Source organism: Equus asinus, chromosome 7 (assembly GCF_041296235.1).
Source record: "Equus asinus isolate D_3611 breed Donkey chromosome 7, EquAss-T2T_v2, whole genome shotgun sequence".
In the NCBI taxonomy this organism is placed as follows: Eukaryota; Metazoa; Chordata; class Mammalia; order Perissodactyla; family Equidae; genus Equus; species Equus asinus.
In genome coordinates, this window is record NC_091796.1 from 85,660,406 (window position 1) to 85,676,847 (window position 16,442).

At 43.5% G+C, this 16,442-nt stretch overlaps 1 protein-coding gene across 2 annotated transcripts in view; it reads right to left on the minus strand.

The window, feature by feature from the left end:
• Positions 1 to 1,068: 1,068 nt before the first annotated feature.
• Positions 1,069 to 16,442, minus strand: part of SPTLC2 (serine palmitoyltransferase long chain base subunit 2) — a 99,036-nt gene continuing 83,662 nt past the window's right edge. The window contains exons 10-13 of one of the 2 annotated variants that reach the window (XR_006530276.2): positions 14,637 to 14,772; positions 11,981 to 12,110; positions 5,674 to 6,010; positions 1,069 to 2,449 (exon numbers count right to left, since the gene is read on the minus strand). Coding sequence is in view for 1 of the 2 variants with exons in the window: in XM_044774097.2 (XP_044630032.2) it covers positions 5,891 to 6,010; positions 11,981 to 12,110; positions 14,637 to 14,772 (386 nt within the window). In the remaining variant the exon portion in view is untranslated. Of the gene's footprint in view, positions 6,011 to 11,980; positions 12,111 to 14,636; positions 14,773 to 16,442 lie in introns of both variants that reach the window. The other variant, XM_044774097.2, reaches the window with a different exon arrangement.

Below are 16,442 nucleotides of genomic sequence, written 5' to 3' on the forward strand. Positions count from 1 at the left end.
ATATTCCAGTGCAAGTCCTTGTGTGGACATGCTTTCACTTCTCTTGGGTGAATGAAATTGATGCCAAAAAACTGCCAAATAGTTTTCTCAAGTGGCTGTACCATTTTGGCATTCCCACATCTTTGCCACCACTTGGTATTGTAATTCCTTTTATTATTTTTAGATTTTCCCTTCTTCTCCCCAAAGCCCCCCAGTACACAGTTGTGTATTTTAATTGTGGGTCCTTCTAGCTGTGGCATGTGGGACGCCACCTCAGCATGGCCTGACGAGTGGTGCCACGTTTGCAACGAGGATCCGAACCAGCAAACCCCTGGGCCACTGCAGCGGAGGAGCGCGTGAACTTACCCACTCGGCCACGGGGCCGGCCCAATATTTCCATATAAATTTGATCTTGTCTGTGTCTAAAAAAAAGCACACTAGTTATCTATTTCAATGCTGAAAACTTTCCACTAGTTTTCCCAGTGCGCAAGACAAACCCCTCCCGACAGCCCAGTGCAGCAGGCCTCCCCCACGTCCTCGCGAGCCCCCCCTCACGGCTCTCCCCTTTGCTCGCGGGCCATCAACCACACCTTCTTTCAGATCATCCATTCCTTAGAAAAGTTCTCTCACCTGCGTCTAAACCAGATGCTGGTTACAATCTGTGATCATGCTCCTGACTTTCCCGTCATTGCACTTAAGTTTGTAAAATGACATACGTGTTCAAGTGCTTTTTTGTTTATACAAAATAGGAAGCGTGACTGTTTGCTCACTGCTGTTGCTGGTAATGCTCAGTGCTGCCCCTGGCATGGCAAGAGCACTCATTATTCATTGTTGAATGAATAAAGGCAGAGACAACTTTCTGAATATTTTATTGGTGCAAAACAATATATTTGCACGGGATGACTCTGAAGTCATCTCACAGAGTTCCCTTCAGTTCTTAACATACACTCTTAAGGCTGATACACTTACCCCAACCTGCTATTTATAGCTTCAGAGTCATCCAACAAAGTAAAAAAAAAAATCATCTGGGCAAAAAGGGAGACGCAGGTAAGGGAGAAAGAGAGAGAGAGTGACATTTTAACACATTACTCACATTTTAAAATTTTTATTTACATTTCCCCTTCCCTCCCTTTCTCAGATTACGTGCCCATTACAGCAGTGGAAAGGGGTGATCACAGCACCTCTTGCAAATTCCAGTTTACAGGTAAATTGGTCAATGGAAAAATATGGGCCAACAAAACAGATCTCAGCTCCCCATAAGCTATTTCTCTGTTCTTAATCTCTTCCCCCTTTCTGTTATGTTAGCTACCTTTATACAGAGAGGGATCATCAAGACGGTGTGGGCTCGCTGGCCAAATCAACACGGTGATTGCACCAGTAGCCTGCGAAGAACCATCAAGAATGCTTTCCATCATTCTAACCATTGGTTCAACATCACTGAGTAACGAGACCTAACGTGAGGGTGAAGACAAGCTGCCACCCCACCTGAGTCAGGGGTATGTCCCACACTCCCTTGGAAGGCCTGGGCCAAGCAACCAAGCTTTGCCAAAGGGACTTGGGAACTGTGTTGAAAAAAGCAGACTCTGAGTTGGCTCAGGGCTCTTCGTGCACAGAAGAGTCTACTCGCCCCTGCAGATGGCTGTGAGGCAGCACACGGAGTGCGTCAGGGCTCTGCTCTTCCTGTCACCTTTCATTCAGCCTCCCCACAGCTGCTCTGGAAGAGCAGAGCGGGGGTGTTCCTTCACTGGAAACACAGTAACCGCAGTTTAAAAGCCACTGCATTCTCTAGGGTCAGTTTATTAGAACTCGTCATACCACAAAGAAGCAGTTTAAGGCCATTTACCATGTGTACTATGTAGTAAACCAGAACTTGCCCAAGGCTCCCCACACCAAGCCACTCCCAAAGGAGGCCTGGGAATGTGATACCTCCAGACTCACCAGAGCAGACCAGAATAAACATTTTCAGTAAGGGCTCAAGCCAGCCCCTCCGGTCTGCTCCCTAGGAAAGACTCAATCTATAGCAAAAGTGCTTAGAAAACACAAGTCACTGGAAACGACAGAAAGGGCAACAGCATTTTCTATACAATCAAAAGCAAAGGGATCACTGGCTAGGCCTAGTGTTTCTTCTGTATGGTAAGGCAGACGCCAGCCTTCTCATTTGGCTCTCTGGGCACGTGGCGACTGGCCTGGTGCCTAAACGCGACATACCATGTGGATAAAGCTGAAGAGGGAACGGCCCTGCTTTCCTCACCAGGGAAGGTATTCTGAATAGCTGGGTAACCGACCCCGATGCCCGTGGGCACTGGGCTTCCGTGTGGCGCGGCAGCAGCACGTCTCTAGGTCCTGGGGCTGCATCCAAGCACCAGCGGCTCAGGAGCCAGGAAGAACCCTCTGAGTTCCCTGACTCCTCTTCGCAAGGCCTTTGGGCTCCGCTGCTTCCACCCGTGTGAAATGCTCAACAGTTCTTGATCTGCAGAAAGGCAGACAGTTACAAGGAAACCCACTGCTCGCCTCCCTCTTCCAACCACACAGGTTACCGGGAGAGAAACAGGAAGGCAGTGGGAGATGGCATCCCTTTTTTCCCGTTCCCTGAGAAGCCAAGAAATCCCTCCACGTAAGCCATTCTCCCCCCTGGTTTCTGCTCACAGGAAGGAAGTGAAGAGTACCATGCACTACAAAATTCAGCCGGACTGCACGAGTCGTAAGACACTCAGGTCCAGGCCCCCTCAGGCAGGGAAGAAGGAAGCTGCCCGTCCCCTGCTGGAATGTGACGCCGAGGGGACGAGGTGTCTGGGTGTCTGATCCAGCCATCCCCCAACAGCACCACCACCTATCAGTTCTCCCCGGAGCGGGAACTCTGAAGATCAAGACCTGGAAGGGACAGAAAGAAAGAGAGGCCAAGGGCAAGAGGGAGGGGTCCCAGAGACCAGGCACCGGAAGAGTGCCCAATTCCCTGGCTTCTGAGAGGACAGCAGCCAAACACACCGCCCTCACGGCCATGTGGGCTCTTTCTGTTCACCCTACGTGACCACGTGAGGAAGAAGCACGTGTGACCATGTGAAATGCTCACCTTCCTGTGAGAGTTTAAGACAGGGACTAACGGATCAGATGCCGAGTTCTTCTAACAAGCAAGCAGTACTGTGGGGTTCTGGAGACTAGAATGCTTGTTAAAGGGAAAACATTTTCCAAAGCAAAGCAAAAAGTTCAAAAAGTGCTCCAAAGACGCTGCTTCTAAATGTTCTCCTTCAATGTTTCCTTGCTCTAGAATGTCCACCACATCCTGGGGAAGCTTCTAAGGTGAAGGTGGGAGGAGAGCCTGCACTGCACGGGGTCCACGCTCGGTGGGGGATGGTAATGTCCCCTACTTATCAGTTCCTGGTTTCTGATGTGATCTGTAAGCAAAGCTCTTACAAACCTGAGGTGGATAAAGGCAATGCCAAGTAAAAGGAGGGATGAGAAAAAGCAGTAAGCAGTAAGCATTAGTCGCACCTCTCCTGGCTGACTCTGGTGATGAGCTCTGGTAGTAAGAGTTAGCAGACGCCAGTCTGAATCCCATCAGATTCTTGAATCGGCTGTGTCAAACTATGTACTAAACAATACCTGTCTGTCCCAGATTTCTCCTCACTCTCAGTGACTGTGTTGATATATGCTGGTATTTCCCCAAGTGCTGGGTTAAATATGATACATGTGATATGACTGGACCCTGGCCTTACATTACAGTTTCAAGAAGAGACAACGAGCGTGTGTAACGTTTGGTCCTCTAGAAAGCAGAGGTCCTGGATAGATCACAGGAGTTTTGTCTCTTCAAAACAAACTTGTAACTTAACTACATTTATCCTCAAATAACTTTGGACTAGCAAAGTGATACGTATATATATTTTTAAATGCCCACACTCACATTATAAATTGCAGTGACTTCATGCAAGCCAAAATAAAACTAGTGGGTAAGTTCATTGCTTAAAGTTTGTGACTCCTGCAAACCCTACCCCATTAATAGTGACTGCAGGGCAGAAGCCACCTGGTGTTCTAGTGGGTTCTATGGTGAGGAACTAGATGTGCAGGAAAGGTGAGCAATGTATTTTATTTTACAGGACTAGTTACTTAGTTGCCAAAATCTCTTTTTTACTTCAACTTGTACATGCTAAATATAGTCCCTGCATTTCTACTAGGTTCTTTTATTCACCCTTTTCTGTTCTTAGTACAATAAAACCTTGGAATATTTCGGGGGCTTAAGGCTCTCAGATGCTGAGAGTGACCAAAGATAATTTAGGACATGAAAACAAACCTCACAAACAGTTATACTGCCTACAGCCTCCGCTACGTGGCTCTGCACACACTTTCCACAGCCGATCCAGGATGCCCAGAAGAACCTGGACAGAGGATTTTTACCAATAAAAGGAGTGATTTCAAAAATAGAGACGTGCAGAACTACTTTCACACGCTGTTTTTCCATTCTGCTCCCAGTCCTTCCCCTCTAACACCTGACTGAGACAAGCTGAGCTTGGGGATACTAAAGCCAAAACTTCTCCTCACTTACGCTTTGGTCAACAGAAAAAGTAACAACATTAACTTGGTGATTTTCAGATTTGTTCTTTGGTCAAGCAGTATAAAGCTCTCTGAAAGAAGTCCTCTTACCTGGTACGAAAACAGAGTCAAAACAGAGGATCCTGGTTTAGCAAAGAGGTATGTGTTCAGAATTTCTTGGGAAAAACAAAAGATAATGGAAGGACAGGGAGACCCCAAGCCCAAGATGCCAGTTAGAATCATCTTAAGACATTAAGAATAAAAGAGAAGTAGAACTTCGGAGAGTTATATTTAAATGGGTCAGCTTCTAAATAGGGTAAGTTAATAACTTTAATCCTTAAATAGAAACATGATAAATGACTTCTGAGCAGAGGATTTACCAACATTTTCCTTTACCAGCTTAAATCCTAATCTAGACCCAGACCCAGGCAGAGGCTGTCATAATTTCGAAAAGCAGAAGGCAATAAGAACCCAACCAGAGACAGTCTGCAAGCAGTCAGCAGTTCTTCCACGGTGCCCCTGCCCTCGCACTCGAGCAGGAGGGCAGGCCACTCTAGCGAGCAGCTCTGTAGACAGAACAGTGAGGGGTGAGAGTCAGCTTCACCACAGAGGTCTGACCACGGTGGGATGTTTTAAATAGGAGGAGTGTTGGGTTAGAGCTTGGGAAGAATCCAGAAATGGGACAAACCCTCAGATGGTGACCATTATGAAGAAGTATTTGATGGCGAAGGAAGAAATCATCCGGTGACCAGAACAAAATGGAACAAGACCAACCCTCGGGAGGCACCTGGCCAGGGGACACAATGAGGGGGAATTTCAGCAATGTGAGAGTTTACAGCTTTTCTTAAATGCCTAAACTTAAGACTAAACTTAACACTTTGGTTGGTTACTTGACTGGTTAAATAAGGCTTCCCAGGCTGGTGACCTCTGAGACCTGGACGGAAGTAAGTGGAAGGCACTTGCTCCCCAGGGAGGAGGGACAGGCAAGTCTCGCGCCTGCAGGGCCGGGGCCAGCAGGAGCTTCTGATGGGCCCCAGTCTGTAAAGTGGCCGAGAGAGGGTACTGGCCTGTGTGGTTAGCCAGAGACAGGCTGGGGTCAGTGTGACTTCACAAGTAGAACAGCTGTAAGATAAAACACTTTTAAATGGACAAAAAAGCTAAGTGAGTCACCTCTTTCTTTAAAGATGAAATGTAGCAAAGGAAGGATGTGAAGCAGTTTTCTACTATTTACAAAATGCCATTTCAAGTGGAGGTGGCCACCGTCAGTAGCTGAGGAAATGTCTTTCACGTGAGATGGCCACAGAAGTGTGGTTCCTGGAGCCGGCTCAGAAAGGCCACACACTGTCCCGGGTGAGGGAGAGGTCCTCTGAGGGAGCACCAAAAAGGCTCAGTCTTCTGTTTCTTCATACGTAGTCTCATCAAAGGGCCTGTCCAGTAGAGGTACCAAGCGATGGCGGGAATACTTCAGCTGCAACAGGTCCCCAACCTCATCTATCTCCTTTAAAGCCTAAAATACAGAAGACAGAGCAGGGGTCAGTTCACCAGCAGGATGCAGGCATGCCCGGAGCTTTATTTTTCTAAAGCAATCACGGCAAGGTTATCCTTTGGTGGGACTGGTCATGTCTCACACATTCACTCCGCTCAGACTACAGTACAGCTGTGGAATGACTGTGTTTTGAGCAAGGCTGTGAGGCTGACCATGAACAAAGGGTTGTGAATAGCAGGTATACAGGATGAAGGGCGTAACTCATCAAAGAAGGATAGGCTTGGTAGAAAAAGGAATATGCACCCGCACTTGCCAGGCTGGCTACAATTTGTCATCCCTCCTTTCACACTTCAGTACTTGCTCTTTCTATTATCACACTACCAGAAAACAGATGAGAAGTCTGTGTTGAGATCCTTCCTAGAGGCAAGATGAAGAGAGTCCACAGAGTGGGCTGCTGCGCAGACTTACTAAGAGAAAGTGGAAGCGCCTCCCAGGGAGAAATGGACAGGGCCCGGGGAAGGGAGCGAGGGAAGGACGGAGCCGGGATTCGAACTCAGGCCTGATTTTAAACTCCAAAATCCTAACCTGGAGAGATTATCTTGTCTTTCCTTCAAAACGCTCTCTCTGTATAACTTTCTTTCTTTTCTGTAAAACTTGCTCTTTTATTTTTCAAAGAAAATATAAGTTTCTTAGAAAAAATTCAAACACTAAGACAAGATATGAAATGAGAAAGAAGCCTCTTCCTGATTGCTACCCTAGTCCTAGCTGGTAGCGGTGATCCGTGTATGGTTTCTTCTACGTATTTAAAAAAATAATAAGCTCTTGAAGTATAACATACATACAGCAAAGTATACGAATCATAATTCACAGAGTTAACCTTTCCAAAAAGCAGCACATGGGAGTCAGAAGAGAGGATCCCAATATAAGAAGGGGACATGGGGGCCGGCCCGGTGGTGCAGTGGTTAAGTGCGCACATTCTGCTTCGGCGGCCCGGGGTTCACTGGTTCGGATCCCGGGTGCAGACATGGCACTGCTCATCAAGTCATGCTTAGGTGGCGTCCCACATTAAAGTAGAGGAAGATGGGCACAGATGTTAGCTCAGGGCCAGTCTTCCTCAGCAAAAAGAGGAGATTGGCAGCAAATGTTAGCTCAGGGCTAATCTTGCTCAAAAAAAAAAGGGGGGGGGGGTGTATTCAGAATTTCTCAGAAAAAACTTAATGGAAAGAAAAGGGAACTCTAAGCCCCGTATACCTCTCAGAGAAATCCAAGGAAGACAGCAGACATTTTGGAATCCTAGATTCTAAGGCTTTCTAATAAAATCACCCAGCACAGGTCACAGAATGCAGTTTTTAATTCATGGCAGCTCTCCAGCCCTGTTATTCACTCCCCAGGCACCTGTGGATGTTAGCTGGCAGGTCTAATAGCACATCTGGGGTGAGTGGGCCTCAGCTTCGGAGACCACACACTATTACTCTTAACACTAAGAGACGGGGAGGTGGGCAGCAGAAGCCCTGACACTGAGTGAGACTCTCCAGATTCCACCACATCATCTCCAGCTCCTGTCCACTCTGCTGGCTATAATTCCTTATGAAAGCCCACACCTTCTATTTCAGAAAAGGGAGTCAGTTGATTATTAGTAAAAAGACTCATTTAACTCTTCTTAAATTTAACTTTTAAAAATCAGTGTTTGTAGAGAGGAAAAAACCACCAATAAAGCATATTCCTTATTTATTCTACCGTAAGAAAAAAATATTCTTCACTCCAAATGTGAAAACTACAAAAAGCAAATAAGAGCTGGACTTCAATATGCTATCACAACAGTGATAAGAGATTTATTTGATTTGAGAAGAGGGTTAACTGAAAGCTCCATATGGAAACAATTTAAGATTTAATTTCAGCCAGGAGAAACCATTAACCATTTATTCCCCTCACCTCTGATATAGGATTAATTTAAAACAACACGTGACTTACTAAAATTACAAAGTAAAGGACATTTATGAACTCTGACTTCAGAAGAACCTAATATTTTTTTCATCAATATAAAAAAGAAAATGAATAGAGACCGAAAAAAACCCGAAGTAGCCCAAAGGGATCTAGATTACAAGATTTCCTTTGATCTCATGACAAATACTTCAGATGAATAGGGTTTGTTTACACAAAAGATAAAACTGTAACTAGAAACTGCTGGCCATCACGTGGGGTTACCTGGTTAAATTAGGAATAAGGAGCCATTACAAGCATCACCATTTGTTAACAAGCAGTCTACATGAAACCTCTGGATCACAGCGTAAGACTGGTTCTTAGGAAAAGAACGTGTTACTTATAGGGTTGAGTATGGTCCTTGTATAAGAGAATATTCTAGTACAGCTGAGCCCTGAGCCAATAACCTTCCCTTCTCAGTTTTAAAGATAACACCTTTACTGAGATACAATTCACATGCCACAAAATTTACCTTTTTAAAGTGTACAATTCAGTGCTTCTTAATATATTCCAGAGTTGGAGAACTTTCATCACCATCTAATTTTAAAGCATTATCACCTCAAAAAAGAAACCCCATACCCGTAACCTCATTCCTCCCCCACGATGCCCTGACAACCACCAATCTATCTTCTGACCCTATGGATTTGCCTATTCTGGACATTTCATATAAATGTGGTCTTTTGTGTCTGGTGTCTTTCACTTAGCATAATGTTTTCAAAGTTTATCCATGTTGTAGGGGTCCAACTTCACTCTTTCTTTTCTTTTTCCTAAAGATTGGCCCTGACCTAACATCTGTTGCCAATCTTCCTCTTTTTCTTTTCCTTTCTCCCCAAAGCCTCCCCTGTACATAGTTGTATATGATAGTTGTGGGTCCTTCCAGTTCTTCTATGTGGGACGCTGCCTCAGCATGGCCTGATGAGTGGTGCTAGGTCTGTGCCCAGGATCCGAACCAGCGATCCCTGGGCCACTGAAGCGGAGTGCACGAACTTAACTACTCAGCCTTGGGGCCAGCCCCTCGACTTCATTCTCTTGCAAGTGGTTATTCAGTTGTCCAGTATCATTCGTTGAAAAGACTATGCTTTCCCCATTAACTAGCCTTGACTCCCTTTTTGAAAATCAATTGGCCACAGATGCTTGGGGTTATTTTTGGACACTCAATTCTATTCCATTGGTCTACTTGTCTATCCTTATGCTAGTACTCCACTGTTTTATTTTATTTTTTTGAGGAAGATTAGCCCTGAGCTAACTACTGCCAGTCCTCCTCTTTTTTGCTGAGGAAGCCTGACCCTGAGCTGACATCCGTGCCCATCTTCCTCTACTTTATATGTGGGACGCCTACCACTGCATGGCTTGCCAAGCAGTGCCATGTCCACACCCGGATCCGAACCTGCAAACCACAGGCCGCTGAGAAGCAGAACATGCGAACTTAACTGCTGCACCACCGGGCTGGCCCCACCCTACTGTTTTAATTACTGTAGCTTTGTACTAAGTTTTAAGATCAGGAAGTTTAAATCTTCCAACTTTGATTTTCTTTTTCAATACTGTTTTGGCTACCTGGCTTCCCTTACAGTTCCATGTGAATTTGAGGATCAGCTTTTCCGTTTCTGTAAAAAAAAGCCCACTGGATTTCAATAGGGATTGCACTGGATCTAGAGATTTCGCTGTACTGCCATCTTAATAGCATTAAATCTTCCAAGCCATGAACATGAGATGTCTTTCCATTTATCTAAGTCTTCTTTCAGCAATGTTTTATACAGTTTTCACTAATGTTTTATACAGTTTTCACTATGCAGGTCTTTCACCTCCTCGGTTAAATTTATTCTTAGGTATTTTACTCTTCTGAATGCTTTTGTAAATGAAATTTTCTTAATTTCCTTTTCATTTGTCCATTGCTGGTGTATACAAACAATTTTTGTGTGTCGATCTTTTACTTTGCAACTTTGCTGAATATGTTTATTAGCTCCAGCAGGTTGTTTTTTCTTTGCAGATTTTATAGCATTTTCTATATATTGAATCACTTCACAGGGCCCATTACTAAATCAAAATTCATTTTTATCTCATAATGTTCATGTTTAGTCCCATAAAACATCATAAGACAAAATGACTTCAACAAACCTTTGGTTTCAAAAAAAAAAAAAGCACTTTATGCTTAAAAAAACTAAATAGAGGGGCTGGCCCCATGGCCGAGTGCTTGAGTTCGCACACTCCGCTTTGGGGGGCCCAGTGTTTTGCCGGTTCAGATCCTGGGTGCAGACGTGGTACCACTTGTGAAGCCATGCTAAGGCAACATCCCATATGCCACAACCAGAAGGAGCTACAACTATAATACACAACTATGTACAGGGGGCTTCGGGGAGAAGAAGAAGAAGAAGGAAAAAAAAAAACTAAATGGAAGGTAAATAAAACAATCCCTCAAGCGGGTCTTATGAAAAAGATTAGAACTCTCAACTGGCAAATGCGTTTGTTGGCAACAGAAATCTAACTTAGATATCTTGGTTACATCTGAATTCTTTCATGCATGTGTACAGTTCTCGGGAGTCAAAAGTTGCTGTTAGAAGACACAGTGTATTACTATAGCCATTGCTTATAGCGACTGGGATGTTTTTTAAAAGGCATGTGGAAACTCCTAAACGACCAAATAGAGTAGAATGGAAGAGAAGCCAGTATCACTAGGTTTAAAAAAACAATCAATGCAGAAATTCACCAGTAAGATTTTTGAGAAATGGGAAAAATCTATTGAAAAAAATCCGAAAGGCATAATCAAAATAAAGAAAAACAAAGATACAGTATCAATACACTGAATCCAATTTCACAGTGTTAGAATGTGATTAAGAATATACTCATAGAAATTTTGCTATATAGAAATAGGGAAGAAAAATCAAAGTCTTCAGCTGTTCAGAAATACAAAATGTTGGGGGTGGCCCCGTGGCCAAGTGGTTAAGTTCACACGCTCTCTGCTCTGGCGGCCTAGGGTTTTGCCAGTTCAGATCCTGTGCGCGGACACGGCACCGCTCATCAAGCCATGCTGAGGCGGCATCCCACGTGCCACAACTAGAAGGACCCACAACTAAAAATATACAACTATGTACCGGGGGGGGCTTTGGGGAGAAAAAAGGAAAAATTAAAAAATCTTAAAAAAAAAAATAAAATGTCAATTAAATTGTTATAATGAACTTTTAAAAACATGCATTCATAACAGTATTCTTTAGTAGCTCTCCAATGAATTAACGGATATTTCTAGCAACTAATTTTATGTAAATATCATGTTGTAGAGCTCTATAAATTCCCAGAAAGCAATAGTGACTTAAACTCTGAAGTCTTAGATGTGAAATAACAGCATATTCAGAGAATATCAAGAGATGAGAATGTATTCAGAGACTCTATATAATAACTATGAGCCCCCACACGTGCCTGGCACTATGGTGGGTCTGGCAGGCACAGAATGAGCAAAGCAGACTCAGTCCCCATCCTCAAGATTTATCTAATGGAGAAGACTGCCATTCGATAACAAGAGGTGTGAAGAATTTACTAAGGGGGAAGTTTAAGATTCCAAAGAAACATCAAGCGAGAGGGTTTAGAATACCCTTGGGCACATTTCCTCTAAGTGGAGATGTGAAGGATGACTAGGAGTCAGCCAGGCAAAGGAGAGCGAAGGCTCAAGAGAAATTCTACAGACGGAACAACATACAAGAAAGCTTAGAGTAGAAACAGCTGGAGCAGAAAGAGAATTGCACAGTTGCAGAGGCCACAATGAGGGAGAGTGGAATAAGCTGAAGCCAGAAAATTCCCCAGAGCCCTGATCATACAGGGTCTGGTGGGCGATGCTAACCATTTGCAATTTTTTGGAAATAGCCATGTTTTACACAGCATTGCGTACCCTCCCCTTTGTTTTACCAGTGAATATCATAGGTGTTCAAAGACCCTCAGGATCAACATATGATTAATCTCATCAGATATACAGGCCTTCTTAGTATAAGGTATATTTATATTAAGGTGAAAGTATCTACTTACGGTATCAAGGATTTCTCTGGTATGAGCTGCCGACAGGCAAAACCTGGCTCTGGACTCAATAATTGGAGTAGCAGGAAATCCCACCACAACCACACCGATATTCCGCTTCAGCATCTCCCGTCCAAAGGCACTGCAAAGGGAGAACAAGGAAAAGAAACAGGAAGAGTAAGAAAGCACAGAGTGTGGAGGCTGTGCACTCCAGGACAATCAAAACTCATTCGATGCAGGCATTGGAGACTTCCTCTAGGAATTTCCTCTCACTTCTTTTAAAGTTGAATTTGACAGCTCACAAAGACTTCTTTTATTCACTCCTAAAGCGGTCTTCTGCCAAAAGGTTTCCTTCACAAAGGTGAAGAACACAGTTGGCAGAGACCAATTTTTAACAGAGCTTGCCTAAAGCAATTTGCAGTTGTAGCCTGTGTCCCTGACATGCAACAGTGGTTCAGAGGCTTCAAAATGAAATGGGGTTTAAAACCTGGTCCTTGAAATGTCAGGCTTGGCAGTTTAAAAAATTCTTAAGATTAAGGATGAAGAGGATCTGCTGTAACACGGACATCTTTCTGCTGGCAGAACGGCCAACCAGCCCTAGCCCTCCAGACCGGGCACGTCCTTGATCGACGTGCGTGTCAAACTGTCTTTGGAATTCAGGGCTTCCTTTAGTGTCTGTGAGGCCAGCTCATCTCCAGGCTTCAGATGATTACTCAGACTACACAGTTCATGTGTAACACCCCGTCCCAAGCCAAACTGGTGGCAGGTGACCTCACTCCACATCTGCATCTTGTCTAAATGACACAACTCTAACTTGCATGTAAATTTTGTTATTTACTAAATTATGTTGTTCTTTGTCTTTTCCTCTTGTTGACCTACCTTATCCCCTTTTTGACTTTTCCTGTAGCTATTTAAAGCATTTCTTTGAGAATAAAAAGTCCCACACATTTTAGTTACATTAAGAACCAACTACATTAGCCCCGGCCTTTCCCCACTCCCTCTAGCACCAGTACCCCGTCTTCAATGTACTTCATGTCAGGACGAGCCTGAGCGCCCTGCATCTTCAGCACATGCTCCCACACTGTCTAGTGCTTTATTCCAATTCTTCCTCATCCTCTCTAAATCTGACTTAATTATAATGTGCACAGTTTCGTCTGTATAGAATAGATTAGACACAATCCTCCAGACCAGACAACTCTTGAAGTTTACTTATGATAATTCCATTTAAAGAAGAATGAGGAAAATCCTACACCTCTGCTTGGGTTCCTTTCCACCACCCACTCTGAAGGCCATAATGTCAACTGCCCACAGACTCCCTGTGGAAAGCCAATCTCCTCTTTTTCCCTCAGCAAGCACCTCTTCCCAATTTCCCCCTATCTTTGGAATCACTGCACTTCCAGGTTCCCCAATTTAATTTTCACTTTATTCACTTTAACAAACATTTACTGAGTTCCCTCTAATGCCAGGGACTGTGGTGGGCACTGGGAATTGAAAGATGAATAAAAATATTTGCTCCTTGGGGCCAGCCCAGTGGCATAGTGGTTAAGTTTGTGCACTCCACTTCGGCAGCCCAGAGTTTGTGGGTTCGGATCCCGGGCATAGACCTACACAATGCTTGTCAAGCCATGCTGTGGCAACGTCTCACATACAAAATATAGGTAGACTAGCACAGATGTTAGCTCAGGGCCAGTGTTTCTCAGCCTTTAATGATTTCTATTAAACCTGAGAAATGATTCTTACTCAATTTTATACTTAAGATCTACTCAAAACTCACAAACTGAAAAGATGTGCCTTTTTTACTGAGCCTATACTAAGCAGATGAATCATTTATTTTACATCTCTGGTGCAATTTTGCAAATAATTATCTCTGTTCACTTCACATTTGCTTTTCAAATGTCTTCTGGTTTCCTTATACATCTGGACTTGTCAAATACCTTGAAAGCTATTCCAGGGGCAAGGCTTTCCATTATACACAAATGGTACAAGCCAAAGCTGCTTGTGGAATCTACATCTTCAGTAACTGTGCAACAACACACCCTGGCCTCAGGGCTGGCTGCTCCCCCTTGGGCACCGCACATCAGCTCCACTCACCTCCTGCTATTCTTCCATCAGCTAAGCATGTTCCTGCATCATGGCCTCTTCACAGAAGCTTCTTTCTCCAAGTAGCTAACCCTGCCAGCTCCTTCAAGCTCAGAGGTCATCTTCCCTTCCCGCTGAGGCTCACCCTGACCACCCCATTTAACATGCAGTCAGCCTGCCTGCAGGCTGCCCACTGTATCACATCATCTACTTACTGATTCCCCTCGTCTCACTCTAGAATGTAAGCTCCACAAGGACAGGGATTTTCATTTTTGTGTTCTGTTCACTGATCTGTCTCAATGCCCTAGAATAGTGCACTAAACTCAATGAGAGACTAAAACGTTAACCTATTTTACAATGTACAAAATTTACTGTTAAAAATAGTACTAGTTTTACTATTACAGAATAGTACTATTTACTATTTACAAAATTAAAAAATTTGCTGTTTAATCTATGGCATATCTGGGAAATGAAGGTTAACATAATGAGGCCAAGACAATTTTCCCTAACAAAATACACAAGCCTGAATCTCACATCAAGGAAACCTTAAGTCTAATGACAGACCCTCCATAATCTGCAAAAAATGTACCCAATTTTGGCCGGCATGTAGAGCATCAAAGGCACCACTGGAGAATCTTCATTTCCATAGATGATGAAGCCCATCTCTTTCAGACGTCTCCTGAAATACCTGGTGTTTTCTGCTAATTGCTGTATACACTCTTTGCCTGGAAAACCAAGGGGAAGGAAACAAAATAATACTAAGAAAAAAGGAGTGGCAAAAGATAGCAATCTCTTCTATCTCCATTCTATCAGTCTTATGTCTTGTTTCCTCCTTTCCCATATAAAATATTTTTGCACAGCAAATTATAAGGACTATAAGTATAAACAAATATATCTTGCTTTGTGTTCTGTCATACGAGGTGTGGAGAGCAAATTTAATAATGTACAAAATAAAGTTTAACAACAAATGTTCCCACGGTGCATTAGCATCCGCAAACATTTTCATCGATACCACCTCATTTAATTAACACTCTACCCGTTTACAGTTGGTAGGATGTTTACTATTATCTTCATTTTGTAGATTAGGAGAGTCTCACAAAGGTGGTCAATGGTCTACAGTCACACAATAATGAGTAGTACAGCTGAGACGAGAATCTAGGTTTCGCAACTTCAATACTCATTCCAACTAACTATGCTGCAAATAATTTTACACATAAGACCAGAGATACAGCCAGTTAGAGCCCCAAATTTTCCTCTTTAGAGTTTGATTTTATGTTACTATTTCCCTAAAACTTCTACTAGACAGCAATAGCATATTTGTAATAATGGAGAATCTTATTTTTCACCCTCATTTGTTCGTCTTCCCTAAAACAAATGGATTAAAACATACATTTCTCTAACTGCTAACTGATTCCATATGTGGCCTGGTTTTGACATTATGGTAGATCAATCTATGAAGAGATGTCCAAGGAATTGTTCTGTTAGAGACAGCAAGCAATAAATTCAGAAGATCCGCTTGCAAAGGGTTAAGGACTGTTTCACGGTCTTCTCGTCACAAATACTGACAAACAGGAAAAGGTGCAGTCATTTTCTCACATAGATTAGAAAGCCAGCATATTCATATTAAAAAAAATACGAACATCATATAGGTCAAAAGATAAATTAATCAATCAGAAATACAGATGGCTAACAAATGTCCTTAGAATGAGAACACTAACATATCCATCACTGGTAGGAAGCTACTCCCGATAAACTTGCTACAAATAACGCCAAATTAATATTCTTTATGGAAGTATCAAGTTGACCAGAGAACAGCACTCAAGCTTAGTGTGAACAATGAAGAACGTCCCTTAGTCATGACATAGGTCTTACAAACAATAAAGCAGACGTTAAAGTGTGTTATATTTTAGCACAGAGAACCGATGAGCATGTACCCTAATTTTTTCCTAGAAATACCAATACACGTTTAGCCTACATTTAGAAGAAGAGACTTCCACTTCTAGCCATGACAGAGCACCAGGGACTGGATATGCCTTCCTGCTGTCAACAACAGAAAACTGGGCAAAGTACCTAAAACTGGTTTTCAGACATTGGGCCACGGATGGTGCAGGACTGTGCTGCTGGAGAGACGGAAACAAGTGGGCCTTTGATTGTCCCCATGCTGCCAGAGGGAGGTTCCAGGCTGCTGCCCAGGGAGCGGACCTTGTATTGTCGGTTGAGGACACCAGAGATTGGAGCTGGGGAGGCTACGGCTGCTAGAATTTGTTGGGCAGGGTACAGGAGAGGGGAGAGTGCCAAGACAGAGCTTTGGGGATCTGCAGAAGGGGCGCTTGAGCAGCCTGCTAATCTGTAAATGTATGAAAAGAAATCATTAGGGGCTAGGGAAAGATCCATC